We start from the raw sequence: 19345 nt of genomic DNA, 5'->3' as shown, positions 1-19345 counted from the left end.
TAGGCTGAAAGCAAAGCACTCAAGGGGTGCCAAGGACAGGCTTGGACTGGTTACACTCTTCCACCCTCCCAAAACTTGGGGCCAGCAGAGTTTCAGGTGGGCTGGGGAGGACATGACAAAGACTTGCTGGAGACAGAGACAAGCTGTCTTGCCGTGAGAGCTTCTCTCCCACCCTGATCACCTCCATCATCTACAGCATGACTTTGGTCTGTGGAGAGAAAATGTGAGCACCCTTTCCTCCCCACCATCCCACCAGCGATCCTTCCAGAGCACCAGCAGCAGCAGCCTCTGGAAGGAGGACACAGCCATCAAGGTGATTTGTTGAGACGATCAAATAATAATTTACTGTGATTCAATCTGTGGCTTTGTACAGTTGCCGGGGTGGGAGGAGGCCAAAGGATGAGGGGATGGGGATAAAAAAAAAAAAAGAAGTTGTTTGCCACAGGCTTGGGTGAAGTGCGAGATAGTCCTTGGAGGGCCTCATGCTCCCCCTGTCCTCTTCGTCCTGCTCCTCTCCCCCCCCAGTACTCCTCCTCTGAATCCGTTTGCTGCTTCCTTTGCTTCACCTCTTTCCTTGCACACTGCACAGTGGGAACCTCGCCAAGACACGGTCCAGACAGCTGAAACAGAAGAGGACACTCATGAGCACTCATTCCCCATCAGAACAAGCAGGGCTGTTCCCAGTACTCTCCCCTCACATTGGGGATGACCCTGTTAGTGCCCACAGAGCAAAAAGGCTACACCAGTCTTAGAGGTCTGGGTCTGTCTTAGCAAAGCATCTGTACATGTGCTGAAGGGAATGAGTCTTGGAGTCGGTGGAGTGATGGGTGAGCTTTGGGCACCTCACCAGAGCTTCTGCCTCTTTCTGAACCTCCTTGTGGGAAGGGGCACTGTTTGGCAGGGATGATGGGAACCACAAAATGAGTCCAGGGCAAATGCAGCCAAATTTTGTTGGCCACAACACCCACCCTTCTCCCCAAATCCCAGCATGTCTTTGCCTCACTTTTCCTTTTGTGCCTTGATGTTCCTCCCTCTCTGCTCTTGGGCACTACAGCTAGATTAAGCTGGGATGTCTGGTTTCCAGTTTCTGCCTGAGCAGAAAAAGACACAGGCAACTTGCAGGCCATGTTCTCTTAACTGAGAGGAGTGTTTCCAAGTGACCCTTTCCCAGCCCTTCTTGCCCAAGCTGGTGCTGCTACTGGGCTGTGCCAAGGATTGGGCTCCTGGCAGTCGGTGTAAGGAGCAGCAGTGCCTGCCAAGCCCATGCTGTCAGCTGTGAGCCAGAGCAGGAAACAAGCCTTGAGCTCATATCCCCATCCGGAGGAAACGCTCCTGAACATCTGGAGGACACAAACATCTGGAAAATCTCCCTTAGCAGTGATAAGTGTGCTGGGCACAGCATTCAGCTCGGCCCCCAGCCGACCTCACACGCCTCGGCTGGGAGGGAGGGGTGGGGCTCTGGGGTGGGTGTTTGCTCATAGGAAGCAAACGTTGCCAGCACTGTTTTGTTAGGTTTTTTTCCTTGGGAGTGGGGGGCAGGAGGAAGAGCTCTGCTGTGCTCATGGCTTCGAGCTCAAAAAGCATCACAGGAAACCTGCTGTTCATCTCCACCTTCAGGAGACCCTCTTAACACCATCTCTAGATACAGTGCACTTCTCTTTAGGACTCCAGCAGCTATTTATAGGGATAACGGGCCAGTCCAGGTGCTTGAGAGAATCCCCAAAAGACATTAAGGGCAATGTTCATGCATGCATTTGTCCCAGATGTCCTTAGATATTGATCTCCTTGGTGGACTCATCCCTAGTTGCCCCTCTCTAACTTTCTGCCATGAAGGAGTTGGTTACACAGACAGATGTTCCCAGGCCTTTCACTTAAAGCCAGCCAGTACATGCAGGGACAATAATAGGAACTCTCCCTAACTGCTATCCAGCAATGTTTTAAATAAACTCATAATTAAAAAAAAATGAGGAAAGAAAAACAGGCAAGTGAACATAAACAATCTGAAAAATACTGTTTCTGGCTCCAGCACACACAATTTATAAAAGCAAACAGCCCCCTTATGGCTAATTCTCAACATTGCATCAGCTCCACATAGCCCAGGGGATTTATCTAATGGGGAAAACTCTTCTGAAGAACACAGGACTTTTCACAGCAAGACAGGTCTGCTCTAAAGCTTTAGGATGAGGCAATTTATGTGAGTGCATTAGGAGGCAATGCACCCAGCCAGCTCTTCATCTGAGCCCTTCTAGAGCCAGTCTAGTGAGCATGCAGTGATCTGTACACCTTCAACACCAGCTTAACTCCTCTTTCAGAACAGCAGCATGGGAAAAAGCTTTCCTGGGGAAAGCACAACAAATTATTATTTTTTAAAATACTCAGTTGTATAGAATTTTGTTGCACAAAATGAGGGGGAGAAATAAACAACCCTTTCCTGCCACATACTTCCTCAGGGAAGTGGGAATTTTGACTTACCTATGTTTTCACAGAAAAACGCTCTATCAATCTGAAAGGTGTTTCATTAAACAATTCCTGCTGCTGAAATTGATCCTGTTGCACTTGTTTGGCTAGTGCATCTGCACCCACCTCCTGCCCCACTTCCAACATTTCCCCACTGCACCTCATGTGCTGCTTCCAGCACTTACCATAGTCACGATACCACACATTTACAGTTCATGCAGCCGGGGCCGCTCTCATCCGGGGGATTCAGCTTGCGCAGCTTGTGCTGCCGGATCTCCCGCACCAAGGTGTAGAAGGCATCCTCAACGCCCTGGGGAAAAAGCAGGGCTTGAAGCAGCTGCCCGCTCTGAGGAGGGACAGTGGAGAGAGGAGAGGGCTCTGCTCTCCAGCAAGGTGTCCCTAACACTGTCCAGGAGTGAAGATTGTAGAGGTAAAGGTACAGAACCAAGCTGGGAAGACTAACAAGGACCTGAGTGTGGCCCTCAAACAGAGAGCAAAACTGAATGAGCAACCATCAGGAAAAGGATCTCTGAAGTCCCTGAGATTTATCAGCTCTCAGCAGTCTGAATGAGGTCTACCACCCAAGAGAAAAGCCATCACTAGGCCACTGAAGGTGGCAGTTCCATTTCCACCTCTATGCTCTGGGAGCTCCACATGGTCCTTTCAGCACTGGTATATTTTGCCAAAATAGACCATGGATGAGGTTAACCAAATGACCTGAGCTTAGCTGACTTGCAGTGACTATGAAGGTTATTCCAGAGCCTTGGAGAAAGCCCTGAGAAGGCATCTTCTCTTCACTGCTGCCACAGCATGATGATGCACTTCTTGTGATGGGAGGCTCAAGCCTGGACTGGGAGGGAACATCCTGAGGGAGGGAGCATTTAGCCTTGAGGAAGCAACTAAGACCAGCCCTCACACCCATCTGTCTGCAAGGTGGTGCCTGCCTATTCCTGCCCCTCCAGGGCAGCAGTGGAGGAAAAAAGAGAAAAAGAGCCTTTTGTTCTAAAGTCTCCTCCTACCTGTCTGGTTTTGGCAGACGTTTCTATGTAGGGGATCCCGTAGCTCCGGGCCAGGTCCTGCGCTTGCCGGGTCTCCACTGTCCGCGCAGGGAGGTCACATTTATTCCCCACCAGCACCATGGGGACATCATCTGAGTCTTTCACCCTCTTGATCTGCTCTCTGCAAGAGGAGGAGGCGTGAAGAAGCAGATCCAGAACACTCCCTGCCAGTTTCTTTGTTAGGATTTGACAGCTACCCCTCGCTCCTGTTAAATGCCTTGTGTTGAGCTTTCAGGAAAATGTAAATAACTGGCACACAAGTGAGTAAAATAGCAAAACAGTTAGAGCACCTCTGGAAATGAAAACTAAACATACTTCTGCTCTTTAAAAGCAGCTATTTACAAAACAACTTGAATTATGACAGTCTATATTAAGACATGAGCTTAAGATAGTTTAAGTTAAATAAAAATTAATTCTCAAGCAGTTACCTGTGCTATTTCCAACATTTTATATCAAGTAATCCCCCCAAAATGGGGGAAAAAATAAAAAATCACCTGCAACCAGAATTTGCTGAGCTGATAAAGCAGCTTTTGGCAGCTGTAACCTTTTGTGCAGATGCACAGGCAGGATTTGCTCCCTTTCAGTTTAGTTCAGGTCACTCAAAGTTGAGAAACCAACTGGGAACTAAAAAAGCTGTAATGCTCACTTCTTCATTCCAACATTGGATCTAAAACTAGGTGGGCGAGGATGAGATCTATCACTCCTAAAAATCTTGAAGGCCATTATGACCACAAAAAATCCATTCAATTTCCTTCTGATAGATAATAACTCCCTTTGCTTAATAAATCATTTAACTTCAGATGTAAAACAGCTTTTTTATTTTTGCTCATGGGTCCAGAACATTTAATATGGTTTTAATTTAACAAATAAAAGATTTAAAATGCCAATTTCTGCATTTTAATTGAATGCAAATCTCCATCCAAAGGCAGCTGGACATTCATGTGCAGAAGAATCAATCATCTTTTTCTAATGTAGTAGAACATAGAAATGAAGTCTGACTATGTGCATGATATGCCATAAAGCCATTTAAATGTTCTGTGTAACATCCTGATCAGCAAATGCAAGTACTAAATTTAGTGCACAGACTACACTTAGCTGAAAAGAGATACCTCCAAATGGTTACTAACGAGGGACAGTGAGCATTTCTCTGGGGAATATTCTTTTAAAAGTACAAACACAAAGAGCACAGGCTAAAGGAGATGAAAGCTAGTGATTTACATCATGATGGCTTGAAATCAAGCCATCTTGCAAGCAATTCACAGGCACCAGCCCCAGCACAAGGATGAATGCTGCTCAGTCCCTCAGGTGCTTTAGGAAAATCCCATCCTTTGTCCTTTGGTTCAGCTGAAAGAAGCCAAATTAGTGCACCTGTGCAGCTATTACACTGAACAGCCTTTTGGATGAGACTGAAACATCTCAGCAGCTCCAAGCAGCACCTCTGACTATGGAGCAAGGAAGGGATGTGCCTGTCCTCAAAACAACAGGATTACTAGGACCTGGTTTATGATGAGGGACAGGGATACACAGTCCCTTGTGGGCAGTGACAGAGCAGGGACAGGCAGAGCCATCTCCTGCATCCTCTGCAAGTGCCTGCCATCGCAGCCAAGGCTCAGAAAAAGGCGCAAGCAGAGTCCCTCCCTAAAGTAGCATCGGGGTAAACAGGGAAGATTCCTGCTGTGTTTATATCACCCCCTTGACTCTTCAGCTCTGCAGGGATGACATCAACAGAGAGGAGAATTGGGATGGTACTGGGATGGTGTCCCTGCTTCATCACCACTTCCCCATACATCTGCTTGGGCAAATCACCTCACTGGAGCCCTGACTCTCCTGCTCCATCTTTGCCCTGCTTGAAACCAAGCTCCAGTGGGGCAGGAGTCTCTCCACACGTGTGAAGCTGGAAGATCACAGCCTGGTCGTGCCAGTGGACAGCAGGGCAAGCAGCTCTCCCTGTCCTTTCCAGCCTCCCCTCCCAGCTCTGGGGCCAGCAGAAGTCGCAGAGATCGATTGCGCTAACAAAGCAATTCCACTAATTAGGGAAGGAAGGGAGGGGGTCATACAGGATCAGCCCTCTCTTTAGTCACCATAAACACTTAAACATTACATTACCAGGTCCCCAAAGGCCACAAGCAATCCCTCTGGAAGGGTTTTATTGGAGTCACTGACATTAGCCGTCTGTGCTGTCTCTTCCCTGGGGAATGGCCACTTGAGCTAATTGTCTTTGCTGGCAGTCTGTGCTTCCACTATGGGGCCTGTTCTAAAAGGGTGGGCAGGAGAGTGCAGCAGCAGCAAGGCCTCTCCTTCACACAGGGCAAGAGGGAAAGGCCCTTCCCAGGATACTGACCTATACTGGTGAATATCTTCAAAGGACTTGGTGTTGTTGATGGCGAAGACACACAGGAATCCTTCCCCCGTTCTCATGTACTGGTCTCTCATGGCACTGTACTCCTCCTGCCCTGCAGTGTCCAAGATGTCTAACAAACAGGTCTCTCCATCGATGACTACTTGCTTTCTGTAGGAATCCTGCAGGCCAGGAGAGGGAAAGGAAGGAAGGAGGATGCATTAAGGGAGGGCTTGGATCTGGCTAAACAAAGGGATGCAACGAGTGCATCCCTAGGAAGATGCCAGGTCATGCTCTGCCTGTGTTCAGCTTCCATTAGAGACAACTCAGTCTCTTTCAAAAATGGGAGGGAAAGGAAAAATAACAAAAAAAAAAAAAAAAACAAAGGAAAAAGGGAGCAGCTAAGCAGGTTTCTCCTTGTCTGTCAGAACCACAGAGAAGACAGCTCCCAGCATGCTCTCCCCATTCCCAGCCTTGCTGCTGGCAGACCAGGTGCAGCTTTGTCTCTATTATACCACATAGCCCTCAACAAGTATTTCCTAAGATTGTTTAGTCTCAGCTCCAGTTCCTTCTGCTGGATGAGGAAGGACACTCAGGAAAGGAGCTCTGGCCAGCCAGGGCTTCCAGTCACTATCTGTGATCTGCAGGCCTGGAAGGTGGTTAAGATAACCTGGAAATCCAATGCCTCCAATGCATCTCAAATCAGGCACCAGAGGCAATACTGCCATCAGTAAGATTTCAGACTGGGTTTGATGGTAAACCTCTTCTTTAAACATGAGAAAAAAATAAAATAAAATCACACCGTGAACAGGGTGTTTCCCACAACCTGTCTGTGCCCAGAGGGCTCCATGAGAGGTAAGAACTATACAGGCAGGTCCTTTGAAGCTGGGGGTTTTCCCTGCAGCAAAGGCAATCACAACTTGTCATAGATGTGAGAAGGTCTGGAAATCACCCAGAGCACCCCTCAAAAGGTTTCATTTTCACAGCAGGCTCCTCAAAGCACAGCTCCTCCCCACTATGCTTCTTCCTGAGCTCAGTCTCATCAGCAGTGATGCTGTGGGGCAGCCCTGCACAGAGGACATCCCCTGTGGACAGTGCAGCACCCTCAGCTGTCATCAAGAGAAGGAAGCCAAAATGAAAGGTATGAAAAAGGTACAAGTCAGCAGTACAACCACACACTGCTTTGCAGCCACTCGCAGAGGCCATGGCTGCAGTTTAAATTAATTCAAATGTCGGCTGCTCTTCCAACGACCCAACAATGTTATCAGATGAGCTTTGCAGGTCTGCAGACAAACAGCTGATGCAGCAAAGGGCACCAACAGGACCGGCAGCAGCCCAGAAAGGGAATGGGGCCAACATGGCCTCCATCCTTTGGTTCATTACAACAACGTCATTTGCTGGGGCTAATTAAAGTCTTTTCTCACCTTGCAGAGAGGGCTGTGAAATCAGAGATGAGATCTGCTCTGCCACAACCTTCTCAGCTGTGCCTTCCCAAAAAGTGGACTGCTGACCCATCCAGAATAAGCATGGAATGAAAGGCTGGCTTTCAGCCAACTGCTCTGAAGGTAACTGGCGGGCTACACTGCAGGAATGTGCTCCCATTTCTAATCAATAATGTATCTGGAGCCTCCTTTGTGCAAGGGGACCCAAGTGCCTTCTCTGCCCCGCAAAGCATCCTCGCACCTTGGCTTGGCACAGAGGACCAGCCTCTCAGCACACATGTTCACAGTGAATTACCAAGTCCCTAGTCCAGGATGCTTCACCAGCACCCAGGCATGCCGACACAGAAGAGATCCCACACCTCAGCTCAGGTCATCATCAGGATACCCATAAGGTCAGCCAGCTGGCTTACAAGGCAGAGACATAAAACAATCTTGCAGAGGAGGCTTTGCAAAGGAAGGGGACAAGCTCTCCCCATCAATTCTTTGTGTACAGCTTCATTAGATCTCCCCCTCCCCAGGAAGCTCAGGATGGCAGCTCAGCTGTCCCTGCCACACAACCAGGTGACATGGCTGCCACTAGCCCACAGCAGCACCCTGCAGCCTCAGCCCTTCTCTGCAGCCCTGCATGTCCCACCCCACCCTGAGCAGGGGGGAATGCAGCCAGACCCAGCTGTGAAGTGCCAGGCAGCAGAAACAACATCTGTTTGGGGTTCAGACTCAAGATCCCAGGAGCATCCCAGCTGTGCTGGAGGACCAGGCCAAGAGGCCCATTTGCTAAGCACTACAGTCAGGACATGACCACAGGTTTCGGCAGGCCATTACTAGCTAGCTGCTAAGAGCTGGAAGATGAACCAAAGAATTGCTCAACAGAGTGAAACTCTTTATTCCATCCCTGCTTATTCACCATGGGACAATGCCAGTGGCATTCTTTGCTGCCTTGGCCCTCCTGTTCCCAAAACAAAGGTCCTAAGGCTCCTTGGCAGCCCAAGAGCTGGCCTGTGAGAGTGTGCTGTACTGGGGTGACAGCATTGAGTTACAGAGCCAAACATTTGCACTGGCAAATCAGGAGGGTAGGAGGGGAGCAGACACCCAGTCAGGGTCTCTACCCCAGACAGGGGACAAACCTGCACACCTCCTGCTCTGGGGAACATCTTCTCAGTGCACCCCAATCTGCTTGCACCCCCCTTTGCAGCACAGCCTGCGCTCAATCCATGTGGGCAGCGGGCAACGCCTTTGCTCCATGCACATATCATCTTTCCCCCCCCCTTTTATCCTGCTCTTTTCAGCACTGCTGTGCTGCTTGTTAGCTGGCTGAACAGTCATAGTCAGCTCCTGGGCATGATCCAAAGCAGCTTAGTCACAGGAAGGTGGTTTGTTGGTCACATTTGGATGGCTGGCAGGTAGCTCTTGGTCTCTTAAATCCCCATAAAATGAAGCATAATTAAAAAGAATCACCCTGAAATGAATCAGTAGTTGGCCGGGGTAGCAGGGAAAGCAGGGTACAACCAAGGGAGCTGCAAAGGCATCAGGGCTGGTGGTACCCACAGGTGGAAAAGTACCAGGGGTGAGAGGTCTGAAGAGCAGCTTGTGGCAGCTTTTGGAAGAGGAGAAGAACAGAATGGGGCCGGAGTGAACAGTGGAGGAGAGAGCAGGCGTCTCCCAGAGCACTGCAGAAGTGCGTAGGGTGAAGAGGGTGTGCTGGGAAATGCCATGCAGGGTTTACATTCTCTGCTGCCTGTTTACATGGAGAAAATTCCCTGCAGGGTACACACAGGGAGCAGGCAGCTGGAGACAAAAACCACAGGATGCCAAAACCCAACACATCACTGGGTAGGAGTTGCCTCTGCCCACCTAAGGTCCAAGAGAAGATGCATCCTTGCAGATGTCTCCCCAAGGAGGGTGCTCTCCATGAACACTCTTTTAGCAAAAACAACTGGAATGGGTTTCTGAGAAAAGTATGCAATACTACTGGGGACAGCCACATGAGGGGAGAGCAGCTGGGGACAAAGGCAATTGCATTCATAATCAAGGAGACTCAGGAGCTCTAAATTAAATTCCAGTCTCTGCCATGGACGTTTTAGGTGACCTTGGCCAAATGATGTAATAGCACGTGCTTTTTAAGTGCTTTCTCTCCTTCCCATCTGTAGGACTGTAAGACTATTTCTGCCTTTCTACCAAGCCTTGTCTTGCCTTGTTTATGTAAGTTGTAAGCTCTTCAGGGTGGGGACTAAACATAAAACACCTACCAGAATAGATTTCTCCTCCCAGCTGGGGCCTTTAGCCATTATGATAATAATAACTGCAGAAACCACAGCTGCATTTATACACATCTGGTAGAGAATCCTTTAGGACTGCAGTCAGGGAGGATGTTGTCCAAGAGAGAGAGAGAGAGCTGCAATTTGCCTTCCCAGGGTGGACTTTACTCCTCATGCAGCGCAGTGGCTACTGCCTACGTCTCACCCAACAAAAGTGTAAGTCATGCAGAGGCTAATTAGCACATCACTAACTATGGTGAAAGCAGATGGAGAATGGAATATATCTTTGAAAAATTAGAAAATAATAATATCACAATGGATATTGAACACTGAATCCCGCTCTGCCCCCATACAGCCTGTGAGGACCATAGGGTCCCTGCCTGTATCTTCAGGCAGGGTGCTGAGCTAAACAGGTCAGTGCTGCCATCCACACCGACTGAGACACACTCATCAGCCTTTAACTCCTTGTGAAGAAGCAGAGGCAGCACTCTGGGAGCCACAGCAGTTCAGCTGCTCAGCACATCTTGCTCAAACTGCAAGACATACATAATACAACCAAGCTCTGATAAAACCTATTTCATCAATAAAGCTCAAAACATCCTGCAGAAAACGTCAATACATTTACTCTGGTTTCACGGGAGGAGAAATGGAAGCACAGGCACAAAATGGCTCTTCAATTCTAAACCTTTAATCCCTCCCTACATTGTCACCTCATCAGAAAGGAAGACTTTTGTGCTGCCTCGCAGCCCCTGCCCTGCTCTGCCTGTCTCTGCTGCCTCCCATGTCACCTCTCTTCAGCAGACACCACTACTCTTCTGCAGGAGATGTTAAGTCAATCTCTGCGACCTCTGAACACACACATAGTGACTCAGAACGGCTCTGCAAAGCAGAGGAACATCCCTGCTCAAGTTCAGACTTGAGACCAAACTGAGCATGCTCTGGGTTGGAGACAAGGTGGAGAAAAGCAAGTGGAAAACATGCAGACAGACAGACCCCATGCCCAGAGCCACTTACCTCTATCGTGGGGTCATACTCATCAACAAAATGGTTCTGAATGAGCTGTATCGTCAAAGCACTCTTCCCAACACCACCTGCTCCCACCACCACCAGCTTGTATTCAGTCATCTTCCAGCTGACCCCAGCTCAGCACTTCCAGGAGCACCACCACCTGCAAGGACAAACATGGTCACTGTGCTAAGAGAGGTTACTTTAAAATAATCCATCAACCCAAATACAAAAACTCTGTTCATCCTGTGGTCTGTTGCAATCCTTCAGCCTGACCATCTGGATGCAAACTTCACAGGTTCCTTGAGCAAACTTCAAGAGGTAGGAGAGCATTACTGATGAGAAAACAAGAGGTACAGGCTGTGTACATCAACCCCTGAAGTAACCAGTTTAAGAAGTCTGGTTTTACCTTATCTCAAACTGATGATCTGAAATCTTTAGATAGATTTGAAACCCTTGGCCAATGAGGTTGGAATGTCAATTCCCACAAGAGCAGGGGAAAAGGTCCAGCCCTGCCCAAACATGCTGTTACCTCCATGTCTTCACTCTCATGGCTGTGTCAAACCTCAAACCACACAGCAGGGTTGAGATGGTGGCACATCCACACCCTCTGCCTGTCCTCCAGCTAACAGTCCTACTATTGTGACAGGAAGGACTGCAGAAGGGGCATCCCTGCTCCCTGAGCTCAATCTGGCACATTCAACAAGGGGGAAAGAGATGCTGTCACAAAAGGTGCTGAGTGACAACGATAGTTAGGGTGAGGATGAGCAAACCACACTTCTGCAGTGCTGTGTGCCTCCCATGGCCCTTCAGCAGCAGAAGATTCACATCCCCCCAGCTCCTCCCTTAAATTTCTGCTCCAAGTCTGCTGAGAAAGAGGAACTAACTCAGGAAGATTACAAAACCCCAAAGGTTTAAATAGAAATCCACCCTCATTGGACTGCAGCCCCTGCCCACTGAAAGTCACTCCAGGGTCAGATACTCGTTCTCAGCCACCATCTGCAAGCTCAGGGGAAGCCACCCAAAATGCAGCAGGTAGCAGGAAGACAAGCTCACAGTTCCCCTTGTCAGACACCCTTCAGTGTTCACAGGGATTAGAACCCTCTCCTCCATCCTCCCACCTCAGATAGTTAAATCACTCCACCCTCCTCCCCAGGCTTGTCAGCCCTGCTCCTAAACTCTGGAAGCTGCTACAAACTGTGCCAGCAAAGGCTGCTCTAGACCCAGACCACAGCTGATGCATTTGCTAACACAGCAAAGATCTAATGGCAAAGAAGCCAGAACTTTTTGCCTTCAATCCCCACCTGACTGTAACCCTAAACCACCCAGACAGTTACATCTCCCTCTGGAGCAGGGAGCAATCAGACACAACCACCTCTTGCCAAAGCCCTTTCTTGAGCTGCTGTCTTGATAGCAGAAAGGGAAACAAAGCTCAAGCCCTTCTCAGCATCCAGAATCCTAAAGAAGGGCAAATGAGGGGGTACAGAAGAGCAGCCAGGTGACAAATATGATGCCAAGCAGGACCTCTGGGTTGCTGTGCTGGAGAAGCAGTTAAACACAATGGAAAAGTGGTGATGGTGGGGGGAAATGAAGCGCAAATAATGTCATACCCTAGGTGCCTTCCTGAGAGTGACACTGCTTCCTCTGAAAGTCCAATGTGCCTCTATTCTGGCAGCCAGGGAAGAGTTGGAGATCAAAAGCAAGGCTACAGGAGAGAATCTATGTGATCTCACTAATTGACTGTGCACACACATTGCTCTGCTCCGTTAATGCGTGCCCTCCTGTACATGTTGTTCTTACATGCACTGCTTCTCAGGGACAAGAGAGATCCCCACCCCAGGCTTCTCATCTCTCTGGGAAGAGACAGGGTGAAAAGGGGACTGAGGAGCAAATGTGGACTGACCATCTCCACCAGCACAGCTGTTGGGGAGGGAATCACTCCTTCAGCAAACAGCTTCACAGCTGAACACAGAGGGGTTCTGGGGGTCTGAAGAAACACTGCTCCCACCTTTTATTACAGAGCAAGGAGATCTCCATCCCCCAGCAAAACACATGGACTTTGCTCTGCATCTGAAGATGAAGCAGGTGCCATGAAGATGCTCAAGGAAAATGGCCCAACTGCCCAGGCACAACTGCAGGACTCGTTGAGACAGTGAGAAAGGCTTTGACTCCCCAGGGGAGGAGAAGACATAAGTTCTCTAGGAGGGGGTTCTCCCTCAAGACCACCCCAGTGGAAGGCACTGCCTACTCCTCTGGAAGGCTTCCACAGCCATAGCAGCTTTATGGTGCACACTGCAGCAGGAGGTGGGGGACAAGGTGGTCACCCACATTAGCTTGAGTGTCTTCCCCTGGTCCTGACCCCAGCTGAGGTCCATTGCACAGCAGAGGGGCAGCCACACACCAGCAAGCCCTGCACATCACCACCTTAAGCACAGAGTTTTAAGGTCTGGCTTCTCCACAGAAACACAAACCCACATCTTCTTGTCCCACACACACCCAAGAGGCAGGGAAAATGAAGGGGGTGAAGAAGCCATTGCTACTCCCCACTTGTGGCCCACACATGGACAGTTTAATGCAAGAGCTCCGCAATGCTGGTGTTTGCTCTCTGACATCATCCCTCAAAGGTGCTGTCACCTCAGCTAACTCTCCACTGCTCTGCCATCCTCGCCCCTGCAGTGGCAGGAGAGATTCTGCAGCTCACAAAGGAGGGCAGGTCCAGCCTAGCTGCTCCACACCATTGCTGTAAAACATGTCCTAATGCAGAATGAGAGCATGGGGAATGATGGACAGCTCTGGGCATGAGAGCTGCCCCAGTTAATGTGGGCTAAAATCAATGCTCAGGGGAGCTCGCTTCCTTTCCCCACTGCAAGCTCCTCCAGGGCAGCATGCAGACCCAACAGCACACCGGGCCATGGGCAATTTCCATGGAAAGAAGCAGCCTAGCCAAAGGCTGCAGGGAAAGCAGAGATTTCAGTATGGCCAATCTCTGCCACAGAGCTGGGTAGCTGGTCCTATCCTTAAGCTTACCAAAACCATCTCATAACTCCCCCATCACACTTTTTACTCCTGAACATGGGAAGAGCAAGGCTGCTCTTCGATGCACCCATAGTGCCAACACAGGGGTGGCTGTTCCTCAGTGTCACAAAAACATCATCACCACCACCACTATAAGGGCTGGTTCAAGGAAAACCATCCCAAAAGCAACGTTTCTGGCTTCCTATAACACAGATGCAGGGAAGAGAGAGTGGGGTTCCTTTCAGAGAGACGGTAACAGACACCCCAGTTTTCATGCTGGTGACACACCGGATGGAGGTTCACAGCCTGTTGGTGGTTGTGAAAGCTTCTCCTGATGCGAGGATTTCCAGTTTCCATTGCTCAGCAGCCAACACAGAGCCCACACACAGCTGACCACAAAATAACAGAGTGAAACACAAAAGCACAGCCTCCCAGTCCCACATAGAGCAGGAACAATGCTTCTTCCATCTTCTGCAAGCTCTTCAAGATCTGAAAGTCTGATCCAGGTCACCATCTAGTGTTTCCCTATCCAATTTATCACCTCTGCAGCACTCCACTACTACACCCCCCAAAAGCCACACACAGGGCTTTCAAGCAACAGTTGAGAGACAGCAAGGAGGACACCAGTTCCAGGAGCACCGTCTGGAAAGAGGAGGGCTGGGATCCGTGTGCCAAGCCAAGAGCCCCAGCGTGGAGCTGGAGCTGCTGCTGCTGTATTTCCCGACCTCGTGGATTTGCTCCTGTAGCGAGAGGGCTCCTGGCTCCCGTTCAAAGCTGTCTAGGAAAGCCTCGCCGAGTGCTTCCGCCTGGCAGCAGCCGCTGCTCCCAGTCCAGTAGCCAGAGCCACACAGCTCCAGCAAACAGGAGCCACCTGCCAGCCTCAAGCAGGAAGAGCAAGCACCCAGCCCCAGTGGACACCAACATCCTACCTTTGTCTCACAGGGAGGGGATGGAGGCGTGGGTGAGGGCAGAGGGCACAGCACCTCCCCTGCCTGCACATGCTGAGCGGCAGCATGGAGGCCCTGCCTGCAGAAACGAGGATCAAGATGCTTGGCAGAAGCTGTCACAGGGCTAAGACCTAAAGTAGGTTGGAGCATCAAGGCTACAGCTGCTACCCAGAGATCCAGCTGTGTCCTGCAACAAACAACCTGACCTTCTTCACGAGGCAAGGAACTCAATTGTGCCTGTTGTTGGCTTGCTTGTATACCTGCAATCTCAGACAGTGCACCTCACAGATTAAAAGAGAGAAAGGGATGCCAAAGAGAATAAAAGTTGCAAATACTGGCCCTGCTTTGAAGAGATGACTTGGAGATAATAAACGTCTTCCATTAGGGGAAAAAAAGAAAAAAAGCCAAAAATGAGCAGAATGCCTTCGTCCATCCTCTGCTAGCTCTTCAAGATCTGAAGCAAAAGGCAGCCTGTCCCAAGGGACCGAGCACAAAAATACTGCTGCAGAGGAAAGGAAGAAAAGGGGTAAGGAATGACATAATGTAGGAGGCTCAAAATACAGATGCACATTCAAGGAGAAACCTGTGAGGAAGAACAGCAGAAAGCTGCATGCAGGTCCGAGGGATAGGCAGGTCTGGAAGGGAGGGATTGCTCTCCACAGCAGCCATAAACATCTCACAGCAGCAATGTGCAAGCCTCAGCTTTGCACAGAGCCTTGAACAGGCATGGACTGGTCACTGCACCAGGCCCAGCCCTCACAGTTTCATCAAAGCATCTCTGGCAACACAACCCCTCTGCCAGAGACTACCCAACCACAAAGGGCTTGGGAAAATATGGAAGGGCAAAGGAAAACAAGACAGTATCATCCTCTCCAAAGCTGCTACCTGTTCTCTGCTCCCTGGTTCCTGCTTCAGCTGTCAGACCTTTAAGGAAAAGACAAAGCTGTGCAATCATCTGCTGTTGGCAGTAAGAGAGTGCAACTACACTGTTCTTGCTTTCCCTCTCAAAAAGTAAATATTCTTTAAAAAGTTCTTTGTTGGCAGCTTATTCCAAGAAAAACAACTGGTAGGTAGCTATAACTACCCAAAATAGCAAACAACCTAAATCAGTCAGTAACACAATAAACCCAGAAAACAAACCAGCTACACAAGAGCTTTCCTCTGGATGAAGAACTTGCTCATGCACCCCACTCTCCACACCCAATACAGGCCACCAGAATTACTATTTTCCAAGGAAAGATGAGCAGGCCCTTTAGCTCAGAAACTTGTAAGTCAGGACTGCTCATGGTCACGTCTCCAGCATCATGAATGGGGCACGAGGAGCAGCATGGTCAGGAAACTCTGGAAGGTGCTGGGATATGCTTGAGAATCATGGTGGGACCTTCACCTCCCACCACCACCACCACTACTCTATTTGTCTCCCTGATACCAAGTCACTCATCCCACCACAGTCTCTGCAGAAGAACCAACCTTCCAAGCTAACTTCCACAGAGGGAAATCACACTGCTCTGTGGGTTAACTGCTGCCAGCCCACAGAAAGGGTGAAAGAGACATGCAAGCAAATTATACCTCCCACACCACTGCTGAACACAGACCCTTAAAAAAAAAAAAAATCACATGCAGATGGGAGAGACCACCTGTGCTAGCACCCAAGTCACAGTTCTCTGCATCTGGCAGGGCCTGTGATGTGAAAAAAACTGAAGTCAGTTTTTAAATTACACTTGTGATTTATGATCCAACACTTCAGTGCTCTTTGAGACTCTACATGAGCAAGAGTAATCTGCATAAGGAAAGAGACTGGAGTTTACACTTGTCTGCAAGTTGGTAAAGATGGATTACAAAGGCATGAAGTGCAGGACAGGACAATGTGAGACACTTAAAAAGCCTGGACTCCTATCTTGCAGTCAGGACTCAGGGCCTAGTGTTGAACATACCAACATGTGTGGGAAAGCAGTGTGAAGGAGGAAAAGCAGAAGGAGATGCAGAAGGCTGCAAACTGCCAGGACTCCTCCACTTTCATCTCCTCTCCAGTCTCCCAGGGCTGAGCAGGTGGTTCAGAGGCAGATACTTCCCTGCCTGGGTTGGCAACCCTCCACCTCACCCTAGAAAAGAGGCTTCTCTCAGGCCTCCCAGCCTTTTTCAGAAAAACCAACGGTACTCTGTACAACAGAGCTCAAGAGAAGAGGCAACTTTTAACTTTCCTTTACATTAAAATCCCACCTATAAGCACTAATGAGATGCATGAAAGGCAGTGTGGTGTATCTTGAGTGTATAAAAAGATAGACAGGTACCCAGGAAACTTTAAAGCAAGACCCACATTATAGATGACAGTAAATGTTAAGTGTTAAAACACGTGGTACACAACCATGAACCCAGGCTCTGAACAATCTCTTGGCTTGCCAGTTTCAGTACCAAATTGTATTGATTTTCCCACAAGATATAAGGTGCAATGAAGTAGAAACTTGGAGCAGATGAGTATGCAGCGTCAGTGTAAGTGGATCTCTGTAATTACAGCTTATAGAGAATATCAGGCTTTGGGGAAAACACTGCCCAGTAATGGTGTGGAATTACAAGAGGTGCTGTCCCCAGGCTGGTTTCCTAAGGTACCTGTATGTTCTGCCTGGTCCTCCTGGTGATGAAAGGAGCAGCTGCTGGGGAAAGGTCCAGCCTCTCCCATGCCCAGTGGTCCTGTCACCATGCTAGGGCAGGTTGCAGCCATCTGGCTCTGCTGCAACAGCACAAGAAGGGACAGATTCAGATCTTACTACTAAGGTGCAAGCAATGGAGCACCCAGTGCTAGAGCTGGAGGCAGCCATGCATGAACAGAAACACCATCCTACTCACTGCAGAGACAGGCAAGGGGATGCAAACAAGCCAAGGGGCTGGCCCAAAGCCATCAATGGTGGTAAAGCTGGGAACTAAATTCAGGCAATGTGATTTCCCATCTGGGGTTTTCACCTGAGACAAAAAAAAAAAAAAAAAAAAAAAAAAAAAAAAAAAAAAAAAAACAAACAAAAAAATCAACAAAAAAATCCCAGAAGTTTTGGATGGGAAAGCTGTTGGTCTCCTGCTGCTGAGTCTTTGTGTTGGGCTGTCAGAGCTGGCAGCTCATCCCCAGCTCAGCTTCACAAGGCAGAGACAATTGGGGAGGCAGGGTACATCAAGTGGGAAAGCACAGAATACTGTAAGAGAGGCCCTGCTCTCCAGTTATCCTGATGAAATCACAATTAGGTCATGGGCACAGGCAGCCAGCAGAGTGGCAGATGCTCTCATCCACAGATCAGCACCCAGAGATGCAGGTAGGGCTGAGAGCAGAGGGGCAGGCTCTGCTGTTTTCCTCACCTCAAGCCCAGCTACAACAAAGGGGGAAGTCACTGGTATAAGGTGGCCACCTACATCACTTAAGAAGAGGGCCTCCCAACCTGAGCACCACTAAGGCACAGCAAAAAAAGTACCCTAGAGTCAAGAAATACACTCTCCCTATGAGCTTTCTGTTCTCCTTCCCTTCCCTATCCTTCCTTATTCCTCCCAACAACTGTTGACAAAGAAAAATTAGGAAACCAGTTCCAGGAAATGCATACAAGCCCTTTTCACTGAGAAGAATTTGCAACGGAAATAGGTATGGTTGTTCAACTTCCTGCTGGCTTTAAATCCTAACACATGTATTTTACCAGCAAACACATGGATAAGAAAACAGGGTAGTTGCATCTGGGAAGTTTCAAGAAATCTTTTGATAATGCTTTTAGATGATTGGTTTTTTGTTGTTTTTTTAGCATTTAATGGTTAGGAGATTTTTTGAAAGGTCAGTTTTTGGAGCAAAATAGGATTTAAAACAGTTTGAATTGGTGAACTCTAGTCTCCAGGAATGGAATGGTTCACACAGCACATGTCCTATTGCACTACAGCTCCTTCAGCAGAAAATTCCAGATAGCCAGTGGCATTGGGTTTGGGTGATAAAAGGTGGAAGCTGTTGGCCAGCAGCATAAAAGCAGACAAATGAGTATCCTGAGACAGTAGGAGCCCAGTCTGCTCCTGCCCATGTGGCACTCACCCTCTGGATGGCTAATGAGCTTCCACAGAGAAATAGGGTCCTCTCTTCTGGGAATGGTTCAAGTCCCCGCTAGAAGAAGGACTACAGAGCAGGAATGAGAGGGATCCCAAGTCCTGGCTGCTTGGACTCAGGCAGATCTTGGGACACACTTTGGTTAGTACCCAAGTTGGCTTCCCCAGCTTCCCTGGACAGCACTTAGGATCTGGTACTGAAAGATGAAAGGCAGAGCCAGCCCCCATCCATCCTCTCTCACATGTGGTATTTCACAGGCTGCTAATCAGATCTTACAAAATTTTATCTCTTCCAGGGAAAGTTGGTACAGCACTTTTCTTCCTCCTCGTTTTTCAAGATAGAGGGTGAAGCAGCACACGTGCAACAGCATCTTCTCCACAGGTGAGTTGTGGGTGAGTGACAGTCCATCTTGGGATGAGGGACCAAAACTGAGTTTCCTTCTCGCCCTTCCAATCCCAATGGGACACCAATAAAAGCTCATTCAAAAACAGAACTCAAAGGAACAGCCAAGACCAGATACTTCAAGAGTGCCTTTTTATTAGGAGGCCTTTTTAATTTACATGCTCAAATATAACAATCATCCTCCCATGTTTAGTCCTTGCAGGGCCTTTGCAGGTACACACCTTGATTTACTAGCAGAGCAGGGATGGAGGGGAAGAAGGCACCACAACAAAAAGCAAACCTGCAGGGCTTGCTTTAGAACATCTGGGAGAAGCAGCTGGGGAAAATACACTAGAAAAGCAAGAGAGGGGGTATCTTAGGGAG

General features: G+C 48.9%; 1 protein-coding gene across 1 annotated transcript in view; it reads right to left on the bottom strand.

The window, feature by feature from the left end:
- Positions 1-327: 327 nt before the first annotated feature.
- Positions 328-19345, bottom strand: part of HRAS (HRas proto-oncogene, GTPase) — a 38903-nt gene continuing 19885 nt past the window's right edge. The window contains exons 2-6 of the mRNA XM_058806670.1: positions 10565-10718; positions 5857-6035; positions 3477-3636; positions 2643-2767; positions 328-620 (exon numbers count right to left, since the gene is read on the bottom strand). Of these exons, the coding sequence (XP_058662653.1) occupies positions 2648-2767; positions 3477-3636; positions 5857-6035; positions 10565-10675 (570 nt within the window). The 5' untranslated portion in view covers positions 10676-10718 and the 3' untranslated portion in view covers positions 328-620; positions 2643-2647. The remainder of the gene's footprint in view (positions 621-2642; positions 2768-3476; positions 3637-5856; positions 6036-10564; positions 10719-19345) is intronic.

This window comes from Ammospiza caudacuta, chromosome 6 (genome assembly GCF_027887145.1).
Source record: "Ammospiza caudacuta isolate bAmmCau1 chromosome 6, bAmmCau1.pri, whole genome shotgun sequence".
In the NCBI taxonomy this organism is placed as follows: Eukaryota; Metazoa; Chordata; class Aves; order Passeriformes; family Passerellidae; genus Ammospiza; species Ammospiza caudacuta.
This window is presented reverse-complemented; position numbering and strand designations above follow the sequence as displayed.